The sequence below is a fragment of the Mirounga leonina genome, unplaced genomic scaffold, assembly GCF_011800145.1.
Source record: "Mirounga leonina isolate KUSES-001 unplaced genomic scaffold, KU_Mleo_1.0 Mir_95, whole genome shotgun sequence".
NCBI classification, from domain to species: domain Eukaryota; kingdom Metazoa; phylum Chordata; class Mammalia; order Carnivora; family Phocidae; genus Mirounga; species Mirounga leonina.
Window position 1 is genome coordinate 13237005 of NW_023270865.1, and position 24287 is coordinate 13261291.

At 44.1% G+C, this 24287-nt stretch overlaps 1 protein-coding gene across 1 annotated transcript in view; it reads right to left on the minus strand.

The window, feature by feature from the left end:
• Nucleotides 1-24057, minus strand: part of MYO10 (myosin X) — a 212680-nt gene extending 188623 nt beyond the window's left edge. The window contains exon 1 of the mRNA XM_034998745.1: nt 23549-24057. Within this exon, the coding sequence (XP_034854636.1) occupies nt 23549-23569 (21 nt within the window). The 5' untranslated portion in view covers nt 23570-24057. The remainder of the gene's footprint in view (nt 1-23548) is intronic.
• Nucleotides 24058-24287: the final 230 nt, after the last annotated feature.

Below are 24287 nucleotides of genomic sequence, written 5' to 3' on the forward strand. Positions count from 1 at the left end.
AAAGCTTACTGCTGTCTTCTGAGGATAAATCATCGTACTACTGACCTTAAAACCCTTTTCTCCCAAACTGTTGCTACCCATGGAGCCAGAGTCCCAGTGCTCTCCACGGGAGAGAAGGCAGGAGGGCAACAAAGGAATGTTCTCCCATCCTAGGGCCAGAGGAACTCAGCCATCAGAGCCCAGAGCAGCCTTCCTGACGCCCAGCCTTCCAGGAGCTGCAGGAACAACCTAACCACCGGGGCAATAGGCCCGTTTCAGATCTGTTGGTTGACAAGTGTCACAAAGTGAGAAAGTTCTGTTTCCAGGGGCTGCCAAAGCAAAAGACAGCGTTACCTTAGGAGTAACCCACTTTCAAATATATTTTATGGCTTCCAGAAATCCAATGACACCAACTGATCATCTTTTGTTTGCTTTAAAGAATAAACTCCCTGCTACAGGTGGAACAAAGAAATTTAATTCCTGATTTCAAAGATGCTCATTGGCCAGCTAGAGCCTTCCCACACAGATCATCCTGCACCCTGACCCGCACACGGACAATGCATGGGTCCGGGGCGAGAGCTGTGGGGAGTCAAGAGCTGCTTGTTAGCAGAGTGATATCTGAGGAGGGAGGACAAGCCCACCATTGTGGAGTCCAATTTCCTGTTCCACAGCCTCCACAGCAAATTAAAAAAGAAAGCACCCATAGATGACGACAGACACCTCCTCAGCTGCAGTCCCAGTCATAAGCAACAGAAATCTTTTCTACTTGGCATTTTCACAAAGCGATAGTGTGTCTCACACACCCAGCCTGTGTCCTGTATCTGTTACGGGCCCTAAGGCACCCGCTGCCTGATAGAGCAGCTGTTCTCCATCCCTAGGGCCACTAACGGACTTCTAGGACATCCCTGGTGGGTACTAGGGGCAGGGTCCAGAACGGTCCTCCCCCAGCCCCCCTACCACTACCGCCTGGAATGGGGCACTAGAGGGTCACTCGTGGGGCTAAAGGCATGTGCCTCCTTTACCTCAGGAAGGGCTCCAACATCAGCAACATTGACACGTGGGGCCAGATAATTCTTCCTTGTGGAGGCTGTCCTGGGCACTGCAGGATTTAGCAGCATCCCTGGCTTCTATTCACTTGCAAAACTCCACCCATGGGGTTATCATTGTGATAAGCCAAAATGATCTGCAACCCTCACAAATGTCCCCTGGGCAGGGAAACCCCACCCCACCCCCCACCCCCACTGAGAGCCACTGGTCTGAAGTGGTTAAATGTTAGCATCCCAGCTGGAAGAAGTTTTAAATCATTCACTTCCAAGGCCCGAGGACAGAAGCCAGCATGGTCAAAACTTTATCATCATCTCTCTAAACTTCCTCCTCCCGACCCCCATGCCATCTGAAGGGTCTCTGCCATCGCTGGGTGGAAGGCTGACATTGGACAATCGCATCACCTGTACCCAAGAGGTGCCAAACTGCTGTGGATCCTGCCAGGTCCTGCCACAATGCCATCTGCTGATCCGCCCCTGCCCCCCTCCTCTCCAGCCCTTGTCTACTGTGCAGAAGCACAGAAATCCTACCTACGTGCAAGAACCCAGGACTTCTGATTGCCCCTTGACAAAAGTTACTTGCTCTGCTTCTGTTTGCTTGCCTCTCTGTGACGCATTCAATGGTGGAGCCAGGAGTGGAGATGGGTCCGTGCAGGGCGCAGGTTCCTATCGTCATACTACACTGCCCCTCGAGTGCGAGACAGAAAACAAGGCCACAAAGGAAACAGAAGGGGGGTGGTCACAGGAAGCACAACAAAAACTTGGGGAAACCAAGGAGAAAATATCACACGCTACAGAGGGCCAAACAAACCACCTCCAATCACTCAAGCATTGACAGATCATTGGTGATGGCATTTTCGCTTCGAGTGTGTTTTGTTTTTTTTTTTTTTAAGATATATTATTTATTTGAGGGCGCCTGGGTGGCTCAGTTGGTTAAGTGACTGCCTTCGGCTCAGGTCATGATCCTGGAGTCCCGGGATCAAGTCCCGCATCAGGCTCCCTGCTCAGCAGGGAGTCTGCTTCTCCCTCTGACCCTCACCCCTCTCATGCTGTCTCTCATTCTTTCTCTCAAATAAATAAATAAAATCTTAAAAAAAAAAAAAGATATATTATTTATTTGAGAGAGAGAGAGAGGCCGAGACAGAGAGAGAGAGGCCGCATGCACAAGCATGGTGAGGGGCAGAAGTAGAAGCAGACTCCCCGCTGAACAGGGACTCGAACAAGGGACTCCAGGATCATGACCTGAGCCGAAGGCAGAGGCTTAACCAACTGAGCCACCCAGGCGCCCTTAGAGTGCTTTATTAAAGAAAAAAAACAGAGAACAATTTCACCCATCCCCAAATAAGGCCCAATGGTCGCCACCACATCCGAACAGATTACACGGGCAATATTAAAAGATCTTTTGTGCTACAACATTTATGTGAGGAGTTATATTCTCCCTCTTTTAAAAACTCTTTCCACAGAATAGAAAACGTCAGTGTGGACAAAGGCAAAGTATATTTGAGGCTTGTTTTTTTTTGTTTGTTTTTTAAGTAGGCTCCACATTGGGCTATTTAAAAAACCAAGGTTTGGTTTTTTAATGTAACTATTATAAAAAATATGGGAAATAATGCTTTGGCATTTCCACATCTGAGCTACTGAGCATACATCCACGTGACTTCCTTTTTCTGAGCTTTAAGTATTCCTTAAAAAATGTAATATAACCACTTATCTTTACCCGTTATAAAAAGAGCGAAAAAAACAAGACGAATCACCTAAAACTAAAGCAAAAAAAATCACCTCTGAAGGTTCTCTTACGTGGCTGTAAGTGGAAAATCTGTACATTCACATCACTTGGCAGATATTTAAGGCAAAGGATTAAATCAATATAAAACCAGGTATTCACATGTGTTAAATCACACATGTGAGCAAACCAAACTGAATGAAACAACAGGTTTTCTAAAGACACTTCAACCTCTCGCTTGTGAGGTATGGATAAAGCTTTTAAAATAAGTTCATTCGTTCTACAAACTGAAAATAGAGGCACAAAGTACAAACACAGTACATCCAAAAAAAAAAAAAACAAAACACAGTACATCCAGGGGCGCGTGGATGGCTCAGTCCATTAAGAGTCGTCTGCCTTTGGCTCAGGTTTTGATCTCAGGGTCCTGGGATCAGCCCTGCCTTGCGCTCCCTGCTCAGTGGGGAGTCTGTTTCTGCTTCTCCATCTCCCTCTGCCCCTCATTCATGCACTCTCCCTCTAATAGATAAATAAAATCTTTTCTTTTTTAGATAAATAAAATCTTAAAAAAAAAAAAAACACACACACACACAATACATCCATTCCAGTCTCTCTAAATGAGAGCCTCTTGATGGACAGAAATCAACATATACAATATATACATTATACATGTAAAATGGATCAATAGAGACATTTTTATACCACGTGTTTTATACACATTTATATAAAATCAGAGCCAACATTGGAATACTATTCAGCCATAAAGAGGAATTCAGTACTGATATATTCGACCAAGTGGATGAAACTCAAAAACATGCCAAGTGAAAGAAGTCAGACACAAAAGGTCACATATTGTACGATTCCATGTACATGAAATCTCCAGAATGGGTAAAGCTATGGATCATTGGTGATTGTCAGGGGCAGGGGGAAGGGGGTGAATGGAGAATGTTCGTGTTTTATTTGGGGGTTAAATTAAGTCATAAGGGTTAAGTTCTATTCCAACAAAATTAGCGTCCTTATACAAAGAGACACCAGAGAGCTCTCTTTCCCCATGTGAGGACACAACCAGAAGGCAGTCCTCTGCCAGACAGGAAGAGAGTCCTCGCCAGAAACTGAATCTGCTAGCACCTTCATCTTGGACTTGTAGCCTCCAGGACTGTGAGAAAATAAATGTCTGTTGTTTAAGCCCTGCCCAGTCTGTGGGATTCTATTACGGCAGCCTGAGCTAAGACTACAGAGTTCTGATCAAACTCATTTTACAAACGGGAGGCATGAGATTCTGAAGAGTATGGCAGCTTGCCCAAGGCCATCCACCCAGCAAGCAGGAGGACAGCATTCAAACCCAAGCAGCCTGCTTCCACGACCTTCCCCTCGAAACCACACTCCATAGAGAGGCATTCAGGCTCGCTGAATGAACACTAAGTGACCAAGAGAAATAGGACAGAATCCTAGTGTGGCATTGAACCTTCCGCACCTCACAGCTCCGCAAAACAAAGTAAACTTTTAAAATTGGCAAGTAAAACTTTTCTCCCGCCTCCCCCTTTAAAAGACAAGATTATCCAGCTTCTATCCCTGGATTAGCCAAGGAAAACAAAGAATGGGCCAAAAAGACTGAATAAAGTGGGGATCCATTCTGGAAAGGCAGAAACTTAACCTAGATACCACCTTTGCAAAAACAGTTTTACAACATCGTATTTTTGGGAAGCAAATTAAAACTAACCCAAAGGAAAATAGCCCATTCCATTCCCTTCCTCTGCTCCAAAGTTAAGAAGCATCACTTCTTCACCACTTAGAGGGTAGAAACCCCAGTCAAGTTTTGTTTGGCTCACTCAGTAAAAACCAAAATGTTCTGCATTACTTGCCAATATTCTACAAATTGGGACAATTCACAGGGATCTACATATGTGGCCTCTCTTTAAAAACTAGAAAGCCTGGCAACACCGAATCTTAAATTCTCCCAGTTTTGGGAGCTCTGGTTAACCACAGTCCCCACCACTCCCTAATGCCCACAGCATGTCTCATTTCACTCGTCGTGCTCACCTGCTGATCCCTATGGGCCAGTATTTGCAACTCTTTCAGCTAGTAGGTCATGTAGTCTGGACCTCAATATAGGTTTTTAAAAATGCATTATTTGGTGCATAATGCCTCCATTCAAAGTAAGCTTTTGAAGGGAAGGGTTTCAATTATTTAATGGGCTTATCAAACAGTGCTCTTTAATTAAACTTGGCTCAAATCAAAAGGAAAATGCCTACGTTTTTAAGCCAGTCTTGGACACAACATATTGAATCATATCTTAATTCTGACCAAATGGCAGAATAAAGCCCTTTTTTAAAAGCATGAATTTTAGCCACCCAAGTAAGTGTTCTATTTATAGCTGCCAGGGATTACGGCTTCCAACGTCTTTCACAGCCATCCTGCCCCAGCACTCGTAAGCGAGTGCATGCGCACACAGACATGCACACACACCCACGTCACTGCCTCAATACTGAATTTTAGCTGCCAGCAAGTCAGACTTTTTCCATTACTTTGGTGGGATGATTCCTGAGCTATAGGCACGCTTCCTGGCCAGCTGCCAACTGAACACCAGAATGTGAAATTGTTTATTTCTCAAAAAGAAACAATAAAAAAATTGATTCTGTCTTCTTTGGTTTTCATAAAGTTCACCAAAAAGGAGCCTACATTTCTCACTGTGTTTCCATTCTTTTTTGCTATCCTAACACAAATATCAAAAACTGTTGCTTTTCCCCCAGTTATAAGTTTCCATACTCAGAATCGAAAGATGCTAAAAGTCGAAAGAAAGAAAATCAAGCAGCCATGAATATGCTCTTAAAACTTGCTGATTAATTTTAAAAACCCAAACCTGGGGGCGCCTGGGTGGCTCAGTCGTTAAGCGTCTGTCTTCGGCTCAGGTCATGATCCCAGGGTCCTGGGATCGAGGCCCGCATTGGGCTCTCTGCTCAGCGGGAAGCCTGCTTCACCCTCTTCCATTCCCCCCTGCTTGTGTTCCCTCTCTCACTGTCTCTCTGTCAAAAAATAAATAAAATCTTTAAAAAAAACAAAAACACCCCAAACCTTGAGGAATAATCAACTCTCCTTTGACTAGCAATAAAGCAGGGGAGCTGTACACTTGGCAACTTGGCCAGGAACCAGGCTTTTGTGCCATGAATTGCTTGGAAACATTTTAAACAGTGATTTTTGCTTCTCCTGGCAGGTCCATCTGAAACCCAAAACCGCATGTTTCACCCCTGGTATCAGAGTGTCTTCTTCATAGGTCTGTGAATGAAATTATCGTTTAAGAAACTGCACGTGTTGGGTGGATACTCCAGCTGAAGGAGGAAAATGCGACCTGTCATCGCTGAGACCCCAGGAGAGTACCAGGTCGGAGACCGGGGAGGAGGCCAGCGCGGGACAGCTCCGCACAGAATCAAGAGCAACCCTGGGTAGTTGCCGGCGGCCAAAGCAGGAGCGGTGTGCAGCGTGGGATTTGGGTGTGGCCGGGGGACCAGAGATCTGGACTCAGAATAAGAGAGGCAAATTACAATTATGACACTATTAGAATTCAGAACTGAGGCCAGCAAAAATCAGAGCTCCAAATTCAACAGGGAAAGCAAAGCTTTGACCTACATTGGGGTGGGTGGGGGGAAGCTGTGGGACACAGCACCAGGAATCACCTCCATAATGTGGCTTACTCTCTGTAGCTCAATGTTGGAAGACTTAGCTCATTCCAGTTCAGGCAAGAAATAATACACCACACTCAGCTAGCCTGGGCTCCTCACGGGAAGCTGGCACCTGGGAACACGGACTTCGGCAATCAAAGTCAGAAAAGACAAAGGCACACCAACAACGGGCCTATGTGGCCCGTCACTGTTAATTCTGCCACTGTTCATTCTGTAGACCTGTGATTTCTGCCAAGTCACTATTTTTGTTTTACTTCTCTGTGAATATTGAGCTGGTAGCCCAGATATGCCCTATATTTGAGGGAGTCCTAGACGAAACACACCCTCAAGTACATACACAAACCATGAAAATAACCTTGAAACATACTTGCTGCCTAGGGTGGGATCACGTGGCACTAGGAAAAGTCCAAACATCTGATAAACCCACGGTTGGCCTTCCAGACTGGTAATCCACCTGGCCAGGAGAGCAGTGATAAACTTGAGATACCAACTCAGAAGAAATGAACACAGTCTCTAGAGTCCGACAAGATGCAATCCCATGTGTTAGCCATGTGACTTGACCAGTTACTTCACTTCTCTAAGCCACAGGTTGGTCGACTCTTGATGGGATTCACAATAGCTCCTAACAAGCGGAAAATCCCATGAGATGATGTACATAAAGGGATTAGCACAGCAGAGGGCACCAAATAAGCCTCTCATAAATGTCCTATTAGTACTGTTGTTAGTTTTAGAGGTTTATAGCTTCTAGATAAATCCAAGGTAGCTTTCAGGTGCATCAGTGAATCAGCGGTCCTTTGCCGGTATCCTCTGGTGCACCCCCCTCCGCCCTGAAATCACGGCTTTGGGTAAGGCAGCGGTGGGAATCCCACTGGCAGCCAGGGGCCAACTTTAGCCGCCTCGGCCTCACAGCATGCCAGGACCACAACTGAATCATGAGGAATTCCATCAACATGGATCTTCAACAAGCCGTGATCTCTGAAGCAAAGAAATCCCTACCATACTCAAGTTTCTTATCATTCATCTGAATGAACCGAGCTGGTGAGTAAGTACTTGGCAGAGATCCCTTACCAGCTGAATGGCTTTGTCCCCCGAGGAGCAGGTCCAAGGCTTGGTAACAATGTCATCACTGAAGCCTCATTACCAACCTATCCAGCGCAGATTTCTATCATGAACTGTATGTCCAGAGTCCTTAATCCCACATCACAGTCAGCTAATGCCCAACAAATGATCCAAATGAACTTTGCATCAACGGGCAGTGGTATGGACTCTTGTTCTAACAAATTATCCCATCTGGAGTCCTGAGAGTCTTTTTGCTTAAATGATTCCCAATCAACAAACAAAAACATGCAGGACACTAAAATTTCATCTAGAAAGAGGTCTTGTTTATGGCACTTTCCACATTAGAAAGCAACAAAGTCAATAGAAAACCAGATTATTTTTCTGTTTGGTCCTCCTGCTAGTGGGGGAGAAAAGGTGAGGAGGAACATGAGAAGAATGCCTACCCTGATGTACACTTTAAATATCTTACAATTTTATATGCCGATTATACCTCAGTAAAGCAGAACCTAAAAAAAACAACTCACACCTAAACCACAGATTAAATCCAGGAACTTTTTTTTTTTTTTTTTTAAGTAGGCTCCACGCCCAACATCTGGCTTGAACTCATGACCCTGAGATCCAGAGTTGCATGCTCTCCTGACTGAACCAGCCAGGTGCCCCTAAATCCAGGAACTTTAAGATGAACCCAACTTAATTTCCCTCCTGCCTGAAGGTGTGGTGTGAACTTAGAAGTATTCTTCCATTTATTTTAAAGTTCAGCCTGCTGATTCAACTGCCCTTACCAAGCGTTCAGTGATTCATTGCTGTAGCTTGCAAAAAACAACATGGTAGGTGAAAATTAAACCACAAGAAAAAATCACATACTTACTCATCAAAATAGGGAGAAGCGGAAAAGAAAGGAGGGTGTGGAGTTTGTTGGTAAAGGTTCACTTACCCCTTGCAAGAGGCTGCCTCGTGCATTAACAGGGTTGGTGACCCAAGTGCTTGGTAATGAATGAAAAGAATCAAGTGGCTAGAGGTCCAGAGAGCAGAGTACTAATCCTGGCCTCTTCTGGCTTTCTTCCATCTCAAATCTACACATCTGTCTCCTGGTGTTCTGTGATGGAGTTTGTCTTACTGCCTATTCCTTTGCCTTTTAGGACAAATGGAAGCTCACAGTTAAGAAGGCCTAGAAAAAAATAACTTTATAGCCTACTGTATAAATGTACAGACATAAAATAAATATATTTTATTTATTTTTCATGAATGCCAGAGAAATCAATTGTGGAATAAATATAACTATAAATCTAGCTGTCTAACATGACTATGCAAATTATAGTAAATTTAACAAATTTACTGTAATAAATTTGGAGATTAAAATTTAAAAATCGGATGAAGGCTTCATTCACAGCCACGCACACATACCCCTAAAAAATACGTTACAGGAAATTATGTTAGTGGTACTCATTTTACTTAGAAAACAGAAAACTGAAATACAAAAAGGTAGAATTTTACGGAATCAAGTCAATCTTCTATATCAGGCCTTCTCAGTCTTCGTTCCACTGACATTGGGACTGAATCAGTCTACGTGTGGGGCACTGTCCTGTGCATCCCAGGATCTTCAGCAGGATCCCTCACGTCCACCCACTAGTTCCAGCAGTACCCTCCCTACGTCAATGGTAACAACCAAAAATGTCTCCAGACATTGCTAAATGTCCCCGGGGAGGGAACATTGTCCAGTTGAAAGCCACTCTTCCATATAAAATTCAAATCCCACCAGTAATGATCCACCAAACCCTTAGCATCATTCAGACTACACAAGTCATGACAAAGAATAGATCTGCTGATATAACCATGCTAGCGTTTTCTTTTTTGTGCTAGCACTTTTTTTTTTTTAAGATTTTATTTGTTTATTTGACAGAGAGAGCGAGAGCAGGAACACAAACAGGGAGAGTGGGAGAGGGAGAAGCAGGCTCCTCGCCGAGCAGGGAGCCCAATGTGGGGCTCAATCCCAGGACCCTGGGATCATGACCCGAGCCGAAGGCAGATGCTTAACCGACTGAGCCACCCAGGCGCCCCTGTGCTAGCACTTTTTAAACTGTAAAATCCATATTCATTAGGAATAGAAAACATTAGCAACCAACATATCACCACCTTAACTGAATTACAGATTTGCACAGGTCACTTAAATGTAAACCATTAGTTAACTAGTAAAAATCTCACATCAGTAGGAAGAGGGCCGATTTCCAAAATGGTAGTTTCTTAAAATCTTATCACTTGCTGTGAACCTAAAAATGTCTTTATAAAAAAAAGATTTAGCCCTCAACTTAAATGAAGTGGCACTTTTATCCATCTCTGCAGAGGAAGATGTGAACACTCCAGATGCTGAAGGAGGGCGGGACAGCTGAATGCCACAGCTGCAGGGCAGACAGAAGCCATCAGCAATGCACATGACAAGCAAGAGCTGCAAACTGCACACAGATTCCAAAGCAAACATGCCTTCTCACAACAGCACTTCATGGGACTCTGGAGTTTATCAGAAACATACAAAAGCCAAGAAAAATGACTTAGGAAATTCAGTGTGACCTCCGTCTTCAGTAGGAAATCTCCCCAGAAATCTACAAATTGCATAGGAACTCATCTTTGTACGTTCTCCCCAACAGAATGCCCGCAATACCATATCTCACTCAGGATGAACGCTCAGTGGCTGCCATCACAAGAACAATCAAGGCTGTGTTTCTGCTTTGATTACAGGAAAACTTCTATTCCTTGTTCTAGTCACTGGCAAAAGTAGGTAATTCTTCTTGGTCTTGTGTTACATGACTTTGGTCTGCTCTCTATGGAGATGCAAATACACATTCCTAAAGATTTCGACACAGATTCTATCTTCACCTCCTTCTACACAAACTACTAGCATTACCTCCAAATGAATTCAAGTTCCAAAGAGCTAGGTATCTTTGGGTCTAAATTCTAGCTCTACCAATTCCCAGCTGTGTGAATTTGGGCAAATTACTTAGCTTCTTTGGGGCTCTATTCTTATACATAAAAGAGATGAGAATGATACCAACAGCATAGGATTATTGGCAGATTTGGGGCACCTTGATTTCAGCTCAGGTTGTGATCTCTGGGTCATAAGATCGAGTCCCGTGTCGGGCTCTGTGCTGAGCATGAAGCCTGCTTGAGCTTCTCCTTCTCCCTCTGCTCCTCCCCATCCCAGGCTTGCTCTCTGTCTCACGCTCCAAAAAAAAAAAAAAAAAAAGGGATTATTGGGCAGATTAAATGAATTAATCCATATAAAGAATTTAGCAGTCCCCACCAAGTGATCAATACATTCTCACAAGTTAAACTGGATAACAGAGGGCAGATGGCACAGAGGCTGAAAAGACTGCATTGTGGCTTAGCTATCACCCTGAGCTCCATTTATTCAAAACATTACCAAAATCCCACATTGTGTCAAATCCTAAGTATACGTCATATTTCTTGGACAAATAAATTATTGACTTGAGTTGGAGAACACTGCTAGAACATCATTTTTTTTTTTAAAGAAAATTTTGTCCTAAACTGGGCTGTGCTAAAGACAGGATGTACCATCTTTCAAAAAGAAGTTGCCACAATTCTGCTTTCCTAGAAGGAATAGCTAACTCAACTTCATCAAACATTTTATAATAACGTCTTGTTCTTCTGAAGGTATCCTATTTCCCTGTTCCACGTGCACAAGCCAACTGTAAAGATTCACATTTAGGGACCTAGAGAAGGTTGAAGAGTCCATGAGGATTTTAAGAGACTTGAAGGACACAACCTAAGTTACATTTCTGACCCCATCATTTGGGGGTAGGTCTTGGGTAAAGTAACCTAGTTCTCTGTGCCTCAGGGTAAAAAGAATCTACTTGATATCACAAAGATAACAGGCGAATAAGGACAGAGTTACATTCCCACGGACAGCCCTCTGAACTCCCTGGGATTTTGCAATTTCAGAGGCACATTTTCTTAATACTGCCTACAGTCCGCTGAAGGCGGCCAACCTAGAACTATTTTTGCTCCCCATTTTCACTTTTAGAACTGATGACTCATGCTTTAATTTTTTTATGATGGCAAAATACAGGAAAATAAAAACTATGGTGAAAAAAACAGATGCATAAGTTATCCTCCACAACATGGGCCAGGAGGCCCTGACTTGCTTACTTAGTCTCCAAAATACTGCACGGCAGCATCTTGTCCTGATTTTATAACCAAGAGCTCATTTTATCAGATGTATTTCTTCCAATATACACTCTGAAAAACAAGAGATTCCATCCTTCTATTGTATTTATTTACATATTATTTATATTCCATCGATATTTCTAGAAAAGATGCAGTGGCCTTCTCAAAGAGAATCTTAAGCGAACATGGTTTTAGAACCTAAAGTACAGTAACCTAACAGATCTGCCCAAAGGCAAGAAGGAAATTGTTGCAGCCAAAAAGCTACATTACCAAGAGAAACATCAAAATTTCAGTGGTTCTCAAGGTCTGAAAAACTTAGTGCTAGAATTTACAGTATGCACGAGAATTCATATCCTTGAACTTGGCACCTACCTTTGAGAAAAGCCCTAAACAATGAAAATCTTAAGGAAATGCAGGACCTCTGATTAACAAAGCAGCATCCTGATGACCCCATCCTAACAAGCAAGTAACATGGGAAATCAGGTGCAGAGGCTGCTTTTCTAACCTTTACCTTCTTAGAAAACTGTAAGCAGTTCAGAAATACTGCCTACTGAAAACTTCTCAACAGCAAACAATTCATCTACTAGATGTGCACAAAACCCGTAGACAGCATGGCCTTGGGGAGATACTTCATTTCCCATACCCATGGCCGTGACTGCCTCTGTCTGGAACCACGATGCTAAACCTAACACGTGTGCGCATGTATGCACGTGTGCATGTGTGTATACACACGCACGCATTATATATATGGATGCGCACACACAGTGCACGTCACGCAGGTGAGTGCACACGTGTGTACATGCATGTAACACACGGGTGTCGTGCACATGTGTGATCACACTGTTACGTGTGTGTTGTGCATGTGTGTGTAGGCACATACTACATATAAGGCTACATTGTGCACGTGTTACACAAGTGAGCATTGTGCACACGTGTGCACACGACATAGACAAGCACCTATGTGCACGCATACACATCGATTTATCTCATACATATAAAGCAGTTGAAGCAAAAAAAGTCTCTTACATTCGTAAGCACAGCTCACCTACTTGTTGCTGAAACATCCTCCTACTCTATACACATTCTTGGTGGAACAAACAAGAGCAAGTGGACATTCTTCACGGAGGTATAAAGAAAATTCTATGTGGAAAAATTCTTTGCTCTACAAGCCAGGTGGTGAGGAGAATACAGGGCATCTCCCTAGGGCTCAGGAAGCACTCTCAGCTCATATTTTAACACAGGGAAAGAGGTAGCAAGGTCAGGGACCCAGGGTGGGGATGGGCAGGGCACAGTGGGCTGGCAGGGAGACCAGCAGGAGGTGTGAAGGCAGTTTGGACTGGGAGAGTTGGAGATGGCCCAATCCCTGATGATCAAGTGGCCCCTCATCTGGGGGTTAACAAAGTTAAAGAGTTCCTTTTCATAGGATTGGTCTCTTTTCTTCTTCTCCCCTGTGCCCAATAAACTATCTCTGTTTTCAAAGCACGGGACCAGAAGCAGTAAGAAGTAGGAAGAAGGAGCCCCTGCCCCCTAAGAAATAACTGGGGAAAACACTCCCCTTGCTTCCATACTGGGCTCGTCTTCACTGGAAACTCCTCCCAAACACCCAGGACCAGACGAGGGCAAGAATCCGAGGGACGTTCTTCCATCCCTGTGCCCCGACGTGGAGTTGAGTCTCAGGACTCGAGAGCGCAGCTCCTCGTGGAGTCACACGCCTTCAGGTGACAGCTGTCTGGGCTGCCTGGCCTCGCTTCTCCAGCCACACCCTCCACCTGGAAATTCTCTCACTGCTGCCACCACTATAGGTCTGACTCAACTCAGGACTCAAGTAAGGACACTCTCGATGGCCTTAGCCGTCTTGGCTTACATCAAAGAAATCCCTTTTCCATTCCGTCCTGCGGAGATACTGGGGGATGGCAGGAATATCTTGTTGCAGTTTTCAGCATCCCAAGAAGGCCTAGCTCCCATCATTAAAAGAATGAAATGTGGGTGGGAAAAAGCAGATGCAAACCTGTATTAAATGACAACAGTATATACTATAAAAGGGGTAGTGTTATTTTCATCTAGCACTCAACACTCACTTCAAAGTCAAATCTTTCCGTGAAAGATTTCATGGGGTAAAAAATAAGAATAAGCTTTCAAGTAAACACACACACACACAGTATTGTGGGTTCCCTAAATCCCTACAGTTAGAACCACCACCATCCTGTCACTGCTGTGGTCCAGGGTTAACACACAAGGATATTTACAATACAAAAGAATGAGAATTAGGGGCGCCTGGGTGGCTCAGTCGTTAAGCATCTGCCTTCAGCTCAGGTCATGATCCTAGAGTCCTGGGATCGAGCCCCACATCAGACTCTCTGCTCAGCAGAAAGCCTGCTTCACCCTCTCCCACTCCCCCTGCTTGTGTTCCCTCTCTTGCTGTGTTTCTCTCTGTCAAATAAATAAATAAAATCTTTAAAAAAAAAAAAAAAGAGAGAATTAAAAGAAAAATCCATGAACAGTTCCCCAAACAAATGGCCAATGGTCCCCCAGGCAAGGTAAAGCCAGGTCCCTTGTGTGCACTTCGGCGACTTGAACGAACATCAGCACCAACGCAGGGATCTTCTGAGGGCCTGATGTGAATCACCAGCCCTGCTTGTAATCAGCTGAGACCATCTCTCTCCCCTGCAGCTCAGAGGACAACCTGACAGTGGACACAAGTCTAGTATTATGTGATAACTTCCTTCGTGAAATAATGCATGTCAATAAGATTCTAGTTAGAAGCCACAAAATCCCTGCCGTCCTAAACACATCAGGACAGGGCGTCTCGGCTGTGCCTTGTACAGAAGCTGCAGGGACACCTCTCATAAAACTTTCACTGCCAAATAATCTCACTAAAAATGTGCAAACTCTTTGATCAAACATCTCCACTCCCAGGCAATTTATTCTCAAGAAATAATCAGACGAGCATACCATGATCTAGGTATAAGAACGTTCATGTGCTGTTTTCTATAAAGGCAAACAACCAGAAGCAACCTAAAATGGTCATATAAATGATGATATATGTGCAGGAGGAATGGGCAGGGTCACTCTTAGACTCAGACACCTAGGACTCCTACCTTGGGCTGTAGGCTCCAGAGTGTGCCCTGCACATCACAAAGACCAAAAAAAAAAAAAAAGGGTAGTAAATAAAAAGAAGTTACTCAAAGAATGAATCATGGACTTTGGTGGAAAATGTTATTTTGAGGGGTGCCTGCGTGGCTCAGTCGGTTAAGTGTCTGCCTTCAGCTCAGGTCATGATCCCAGTGTCTCAGGATCGAGCCCCGCATCGGGCTCCCTGCTCACTGGGGAGCCTGCTTCTCCCTCTCCCTCTGCCTTTCCCCCAGCTTGTGTGCTCGGGCTCTCAAAACACTAAAATCTTAACAAAAACAAAAACAAAAAAACTGAAATTTCAAGAAAATATGTAAAACAGATTAAGGAAGTAAAAACATTTGTAAGACTAGGAAGGAAAAGATTCACATACATACATTACCCCAAACACATTTTTATGCAGATTATTTTGTGGCCAAGATGCATTAAGCTATAGTTTCATTTGAAAACAGATTTTTAATGAATTGTTTCCTTTATAACGTACACAGCATTGAAAAGTTTGAGGAACAGTGAAAATTCACAGTAATAATATGATTTATATAATTTAAAATATTTAGTACTTTCTGCAAAAATCAATGATCTAACACATGCAACCCTATTCTTTCTTTAATCTAAATATTGCTGTATGAGTGACATAAAGGGGATTAAGAGTATACTTATCGATGAGCAGTGAGCAATGTATAGTTGGTGATTCATTATACTGTATATACCTGAAATAGCACTATGTTAATTATACTTCGTTTTAAAAAAAGAAAAACAGTATTACCATAGGACTTTTTGTTGACAATGCCAATAACTACAGTCCTGCCTTACAAAGCAGGTCTTCAAACTGAAGTTCATTAAAAATCAAAGAACCACTAGGACTCAAGGTCTTTTACTTTGGTGTTACTGCCAATAAAACATGAATTGTGAAAATCTTGACTATAACCGTATAATTTTGTGATTTTGCTGAAATATGGGCAAGAGAAATGGATTTATGGAAAATATATTATGGACTATATGTCTATTACTCATGCAAACATCACTGGCCTATCAAAAGAATGGCCAGGCATGTGCAACCATAATTATCTTCATTTACCTTTGATATTCTGACTTCCAGCAATAAAAACCATAGCTTTACACAAATTTTTTGACTGTGTCCTAATGAAGGTAGATGTGTGAAGGTAGACAAAGACATTTTATGTACCAGTTTGTAAGCCTGATTTATAACTTCTAAATATTTAGATGTGTGATACGGCATCTGCATTTGTAGTCTTGCCCCTGACCTTGAAAATGACTCAGGCAACAAGTTTCTTGACATTTAAAGCTTTTCGCAATCAACTCTTAAACGGAAAATATTGTAGGTGTGCTTTTATAGAAACATATATACAGAGGTATGGAAAGCCCAAAACATTAAAAGTAGGATCGCGAAACATTAAAAGTAGGACCCAGGCTGTTTTTGTCTCTTCCTTATGGCATTTTCTAAACTTAGTACCTATTCTTTGCAGGATTAAGAAGAAATGAATTTAAGAATGACATGGCAAATAGTGCATTACTTTTGACATAGTAATGTCAATTATTAACAACATAGTAAATCTATGTTTATCAAAAGTTTTTTATTTATTTATTTATTTTTTTAAAGATTTTATTTATTCATTTGAGACACAGAGATACAGAGAGAGAGAGAGAGCATGAGCAGTGGGAGAGGCAGAGGGAGAGGAAGAAGCAGACTCCCCACTGAGGCAGGAGCCCGATGTGGGACTCGATCCCAGGACCCTGGGATCATGACCTGAGCCGAAGGCAGACGCTTAACCATCTGAGCCACCCAGGCGCCCCTATCAAAAGTTTTTTAAAGCATAATTTAAGTATCTATGAGGCTAGTAAAACCAAAGAATAAAAGAGCTGCACACATGAGCATGTCATCTATAGATAAACTTCTTTTAAAGAGAATTTTAACACAGAAAAAGTAGACCTCGCAAACACAGGCTTTTGAAGAGATAAGTCTACCTCTCTCCATAATGTATACCATTGTCAATGGGTACTACTCACATGTTATTAAAGACCAAAAAAAAAAAAAGACATTTAAAACAATTATGGAATTCTTTTTAGACCTGATGTTAGGTAACAGGCCATGTAAAAAAGCTTACATTCTACTCCAGCAACCCCGAAATCTTTTATCTTCACCTCTAAATGTCCAACACGTGGTAAAGATAAGCAAACCTACCCCAAAATGCAAAAATTCAACCCTGCCTACCTTTTCTTTGCTAATAACTGTTTTTTATTTTTATTTTTTAAATTCCACATGTAAAATGCTGTTATACAGAGACTATTTTAATCCTGAAGAGCAGATACTGAAGCTTGGGCGAAGGTAGAGGTATTGAACTTACAACTCCCGTGTGTTACCCCCAGGCCCAGGCTGAATTTCAACAGATGGGTCGTGACTTTGGCACAGAGCGCTAACACCTTTCCTGGTAACTGGCAGAGTCAGGTGATGGGATGTCACGTGACAAGAGATGCTAGATTTAAACTGGGGACTCGAGTTTCATACTTCAGACCTAGTGGACACATTTTCCAAAAAGCTCTAGGCCAGGCAGCAAGATGTTTTAATCGAGGAATGCTCTTTGAGAAATGTTCAGCTCTGCTGTTGGTGATCATGCTGCGAGCACCAAGCAACTAACAAGTAAAACACAACCAGTGTGGAGAAACCCTGGGAAAGCGGACAGAATCGAGTTGAGAGAAAAGATTCTATCAGAAAACCTCAAAGAGAAACCCTGCGATAACGGATAGCCAAAGCTGGGGAAACAAACGAGTACTATAAACACATCTCAAAAAGTGAGTCTCCTCAGTGTCTTATTACATAAATCTTCCCACCATAGTCATGAGGTCAGGGCCGGCAGCTTTAGAAACCACATTTCACAAGGAAACAGAAGGTATGTCTTTCTAAAGTAAAAAGCAAACCAGATAAAAATTAATGGCTGAACATTAAGGGATGAACATTTGCCTACCAGGTTTCAATGTTTCTGAGTGTGGGTGTTTGTTTCCCCAAGCTCCCACACTGTTTAACTCAAAAATCATTTATGAACTACCTACTGTAAACAGCACTTCAAAGAGCCCAGAAACAATGATAAAAGCATAAGGCAAATGACATCAACAGGACAGAAAAGAATGGCAGGGAGGAGTACAGAGAATCTGGAGACACAGGTATGCATTTGAATCCTGATTATCACCTTCTAACTGCGTGACACGTAGCTACTTACTTAACCTCTCTGCGTCTCACTTTCTTCATCCATGGGGACTTAATCCAAGAGCTGTCAAACGAATTAAAGGAGCTACTGAATGTCAAGTACTCAGGAACATGCCTGGCACGTAGAGCCCTCAATAAACCTTAGCGATATTGATTACTGACCTCAAAGAATTGTAAAATGCTTCACAATCAAGGAAAAAAACATTATAAGCATCACCCCTCCCACCATAAAAAGATCCCTACTTAAGGGGAAAATAAAGGCTATACAAGGAGGGAATCCCATCCTTACCGACCTCTCCGTGCAAATGAGGTGATAAAACTAATAAATAGGATATTTAACCTCTCGAGGCTCTGTTTATTCATTTGAGAGGGGGGAAAAAGAAAAAGATATGTAAAGCCTCTAGCTAACCAGGGTAAATTCCTAACAAGACCAGGACAGAAAGAAGAGGAACCAAGTTCACAGGAAAGAAAGAAAGGTGGGGTCACCGTAAACTAGACCAGTCAGGGATGGCTTCAGAAAAGGAGCTAGCCAGGCAGGACATCCGATCAGCAGAGCGGACGGGTGCACAAAAGCATGGAGTAGGACCAGTAAGAGATCCTCTGGAGTAGCATTCACATGGGAAAAAAGAGTAAAGAGTTGCAAGATCAGAGGGCCTGGAAAATCAGACTAAGGAATGTGAGTTTGATTTTATTAGCAATACGGACATGCTTCAGACAGAATTCTGGAAAGGTAAAATGTGCCAGAGTGTACTGGGTGAAAGGGAGAAAATTAATAAATGCACAAGAAATGATACTGGGGAACAGCTCTAAGGCCAAGGTCTCTCTGCACCACTGAATACTGGAATTCCATTCACCATCAAGAGCCACTCGCTCTTAGTTACTATAACTAATCTCTTATTACCCACCTACCATGTGCCAAATAAATCTTATCTCAAATTCTAATAATCACGCAAGGTGGACACGATTATGCCCACAGAAATAAAGCCCAGGAAGGTCAGAAAACCCAAGATCCCACAGGGGAGAGGGGTGTAGCTGGGTTTCCAAAAGCCACATCTTTTCTACTTTTAAGGATGAGGCTCTTTTCATTCCAACTAGGGGCATTTAGGCACGGAGAAGTACTGTCAAGCTTAATACAGAGGTCACTGGTTGCTCATTCTTGAATGTTCCCTGCAGGGGACATGAAAATGTTATTTAGCAGTTATTCTGAATGCAACATTTTGAAACCCATTAATAAGGTATCCCTAACAGAGAGAAAAAGGGGATCAAGAGTACACTTAATCACAATGAGCACCGAGTAACACAGAGGATTGTTGAATCACATTGTACGCCTGAAACTAATAACACCGTATGTTAATTATACTTCAATAAAAAATAAAGTTACAAATGAAAAAAAAAAAGTATCCTATTTCCTACCAATTTCAAGAGATGAAGCATATTCGAGGCTCAGGTCCTTAAAGGTGACCCCGCTCAAAGTCAGCAGAACCAGAGAAGCAAACATTGCTCTCTCCTGCCTCCACGCTGGTTAAAGAGTGAAGGCCCAGCCCACGCTGGTTTGTGCCTGATTTGAGAGGTGAGAACAGGAGGCCACATGATCTGGGGAGAGCAGCCCTTCCCCGCCAGCAGGGAGATCAGGGCTCCCTGCTGGCAACAACTGTCCGGCTTGCAGCTGCTCCCGGGGGCTCTGCTGTCCCCAAACTGGCAGGGGCCTAAAAATGAATATTTGACAATAGAAATCTATATAGAGTGTGCAGAAAAGGCAAGGCACTGTAACTCCACTGTGAGAAAAGAAGATACCAGCAAATGGTCTGATTCTATTTCATAGCTGTCAAAGGGATCATCTTCAGGACGTGGTGGAACAAGGAAGTCCTTGAGAGAGGATTTGGGGAGGAGGGATGGGGTGCCCCCAAAATAAGTCTTAATTCTTTTTTTTAATCAAGACAATAAATAAGTTCTAAAACCAAACCAAAATACCATGAAAAGGGGAGAAAAATAGGCTCAAGAACTCTTTCCAGCTTAAAAAGCTATTTGAACAGCTCCAGGTTAACCACCAAAACCAAGACACCTTCCCAGATTAAGCAGAAACAGGAAGAGGATTCCACTTAACACCTTGAGAGTGAACCAGGTTGTAAGAAATAGGTACAGCTGGAATGTTTTCATGAGCGATTTAAGTCTTAAGACGGTAATAACCTGCTTTCTATATTTGTATTTGTGATCATACTCGTGTACATTTTACATATTCTGAAAAATCAAAGCATTCATGTAAGCTCCATTAATAATCCTCAAAAGATCTTTTGTTTAAATAGCCAGTAGGCCACACCTATTCCTAAAATAGAAAACAGAAAAGTCAAGCTCATTTATGTGTTCAACTGGTGCTTACTGGCCCCTCCAGGACCCTCAGTGCTGTACTTGGCCCCAGGGACAGGGAAACAGCATCCACTTCAAAATATCAACAACATGTTTGCAAAATAGTCTTGCCACTTGGCTGAGCCTTTTCTGTTTGCTTTAAAAATAAAAAAAATGCTTCTGGTTATAAACATACCTCAACTTAGTTTCTGCCTACAGTAAACTTTTTAACAGCTTACCTCCAAATGCTGAAAAAAAAAAAAAAACAAAAACAAGTTTTCCCAGAAGCGTGCACACAATTTAACTGAGAAGCCACAAAAGTGTAAGGTCATGAAGGGACTGAAACTCTACTGGGGGGTGTGCAGAACTCAGTTTCTCCAATACCGGGGAACGTTTGGAAGTCAGTGGCCATCAGTGGATGGCACAAGCCTCCCAAGCATCTTAGTGGCCAGGAGAAAAAGGCCTGATGCTATTTAAAGCAGGCAAGTGCAGGCAAGAAGTCTGTGCTTACAACACGCACAGGAATTAATTCCACGAGGCAACCAACGCTCCATGAGCTAGCTCAGTGGTTCTCAACTGGGAGTGATTTTGCTCCCCGTGGCTCATTTGGCAATGTCCCCAGACATCTTGGTTGTCACAGCTTGGGGGCGCTACTCGCACCTGGTGGGCAGAGGCCAGGGATGGTGCTCAACATCCTACAATGCAAAGGACAGCCTCCCAACAACAAAGAATGAACTGACCCCAAATGTCAATGGCACCCAGTTTGAGAAACCCTGGCCCAGCTCTAAACAGCTACTCGTCACAAGAAATCCTCATTTTGTTATTATCTGGCCATACGCACATAAAGCTAAGACATACAACATCTTGTTTATTTATTTATTTTTTTCCAATTGCTAGTGTTCGCTTCAAGCTGTTGTCCAACAAACAACAAGTCACTATGCCTAAATCACAATGAAAAAAGTTAGCAAAGACACCGGTTACCAGGACACTACTTACTGCTGAGCCCCTACGGTTTTGGAAACATTATCACTGCCACACTTACTGTTTCTACTCTAGCAGGACATCACATGATTTTCTTTACTGGATAATTTATCAAAATTTAACAAAAGGACGGTCTAAGACACCAACAGAGAGAGACAGGATCTAGGTTACGAGTTTGTCTCCAATTAATACAGCACTATGTTGCCTCTCTGGCCTTGACGGCCTCCCAAAGTGATTTAACAATCAGGGATGGAACTTTGAAGGTTGGTTAGAAATATTATAATACAAATACATCACGAGATTAAAAGCATAACTTTAAATAAATGAAAATTTCCCAAAAGTACACGTCACCAGCAACAGAGAAAAAAGGGCTCTGGATTTTATAATAAGCTCCCCAAGGTTAGGCAAGTGACTTAAGGTCTTTAGGTTAAGATTGATCATCTAGGAAATGAAGGGGTGTAAATGATCGCCAAAGGCCACCTTCAATATTATATACTAATCACTGAAATAAAATACAACAACCAGGTCTCCTTACACAGAACCAAAGTATGGTGTAAGGAAAAAAGTATTTCAAGGAGAGAACCTGAGGGCAGATTACAGCTGTCGCACGTTGTCCTGCAGTTCCCCCCACTTGCACTAGGGGCCAGAGTTCTTCCCAAGGGGAAGCCACAAGCCCCCGCCCTCCGAGGTCCACAGACAGGCTTCAAGGGGACCGAAACCCCAACAAACCGAACACAAATCCTAGGTCTCAAGAGCTTTCCCAAGGGACCCATAACACAAAAACAGAACCAAAAAAAGTTACGAATTAGTGTCCTGCCGGCAGAGACTAGGTTTTCTTACAGATGAAAGCAATTAAACACAGTCCATTGGTCCTTCAAAGTTGGTTAACCTGCAACTCCTGTAAAAAGTTCTGGTGCTTTCTTCCAGTCATGAAAACACAGGTCTAGGAGTTTAAAAAAAAAAAAAAATGCTATAGTCTCAACCATAGATTTCTTTAAAAGTAAAAATATGAACTAATGAATGATTAATTCCTTTCTAGCCTGCCTCTCACAGCAAATGTGGGTATCACATATCCACTTTTGATAAAAGTGGACACTGACACAAGAATACATCACTTTGGCCATTAAAAATAGTTGTCTGAGAATACAGTAAGCATCCAGAAGCCTGAATAACTTGAAATATTATATCCCATTAAGTCTGATAAAGCAAGTTGGCGAACAGAGGCAAACCCTCACCAATGTAATTTGCTAGAAGATTCCAAAACTGTCCTGGATTCACAAAACATCCCCTGGCTTCCAATGGAAGTCACAACAGACTCCCTTAAGTCAACTAAGTTTACTTTGAGCCACTTCAAACCTCAAACTTAAACAGAATTTATTAAATAAACACAACCAAGAAAGGAGAAGAAGCCAAGAAACCACTGTAACTCTCAATCACAGGGAAGGGGGGGGGAAAAAAGGTTCTCAAGGCAAGGGTTTTCAAGTAACCGTGGTGTCCCGCCCTCAATGACCCTATATGGGGCATCGGTTTAATCTTTCAAAATAATCATTGTTTGCTCTAAACGATTTTCTTTAAATTCGAATTCAAAATCTGCCAAGGACCGTCAGCACAAGTACACGATCTTTTGGTCTCCCCCTCTGGAATGATCTCACACCCTGAGCGAGTACAGCCTGGGGAGAACTACAACCTAGACTCCAAAGGTCCCGCAGGCAGAGAACAGAGTGAATGATTAAACCCTCGCCTGCCTTCTCGCACTTCATTAAGCCGTCTCCTCTGGAAGGGTCTGCGCCCCTCTCACAGGAAGCCGGCACGTTCTGCAAAGGAAATACCAGAACAGAACTTTCTTGGAGAAAGGCACGTCCCCGTTGAACATTTTCCTGGGCTTCCCGCACCCAGGCAGTCGGGCCCCGTCGCCCCACCTCGCGCGGGGCGCCGCGGGGACATCCCGCGAGCCAGCCACCCACGCGGAAGGAGGCTCACCTTTCTCTACGTCCCGGAGCGCGGGACCAAACAAAACCTGCCTCGGCTTACTCATCCGGAGACTGCCCGGGGGTGTGTGTGTGTGTTGGGGGGGGTGATTTCAGGCGACTCCCGGAAAGTTTCGCCCTCCCGGGCTTAGGGCAGGATCCCCAGCGAGCGCGCGGCGCGGCGGGCAGATCCCTCCCGGGGCGCCGGGGCCGGGTCCCGGCAGGGTCGCCGGCGCGAGCGCACTCACCTCGGGGAAGAAGTTGTCCATTGTTCCAGGGCGCTCCCCAACTTGCCCGAGTCCCGCGTCCGGCTCGCGGAAGTCAGCCCAGCAGACGGTCCGGGGAAACCATGCGTGTCACGGCGCGACTCCCAGGAACCCGAGCCCGCGGGGCTCCCCCGCTGCCATCGCCTTAACCCCTTCTCGTCTTTCGCACCTTTTGTTTGCCCAAACCCAAGTCTCTAACTCATCCGTCCAACGGCAGCCTTTGTCTCCCTGCCTCCAAGTTTCTCACTTCTGGGCGCAGCGCTCGCGCGCGGAGAACAGCTGGTGACACATTCTTCCCCCGGGCTGGGGGAGGGCGGCGGGGGTCTTAGGAGCGCGCCCCCTCTTTCTGCGCTCCGGCCGGAGGCGCTCTCCGCGACAGGGGACAGCGGCCACAAAGCGAGCCCGGAGTGGCTCTCCCCGCGCGAGCGCCGCCGCGGTGAGGGGTCGGGCGCCCGGGCTCAGCCGGCTCTCCGCGGCTCCGAGACTTGCAGACGGGAGCACTCGCCCCGCCCACTCGCCGCGTCCCGCCCCGCCGGGAGCTGAGCCCCGCCCACCCGGCCGGCCCTCCCAGCTCTCCCGCCTCGCCCCACCCCTCCAGGAGCCCAGCCCAAAGCCAACCCCGCCCCGCGCTCCCGCAGGGCCGGCCCTGCCCACTCCGCCTGGGGCGGACGCGCGGGCTCCGCTGCTGAAGGGGAAGGCGAGGCTGGGGCTGCACCTCCTC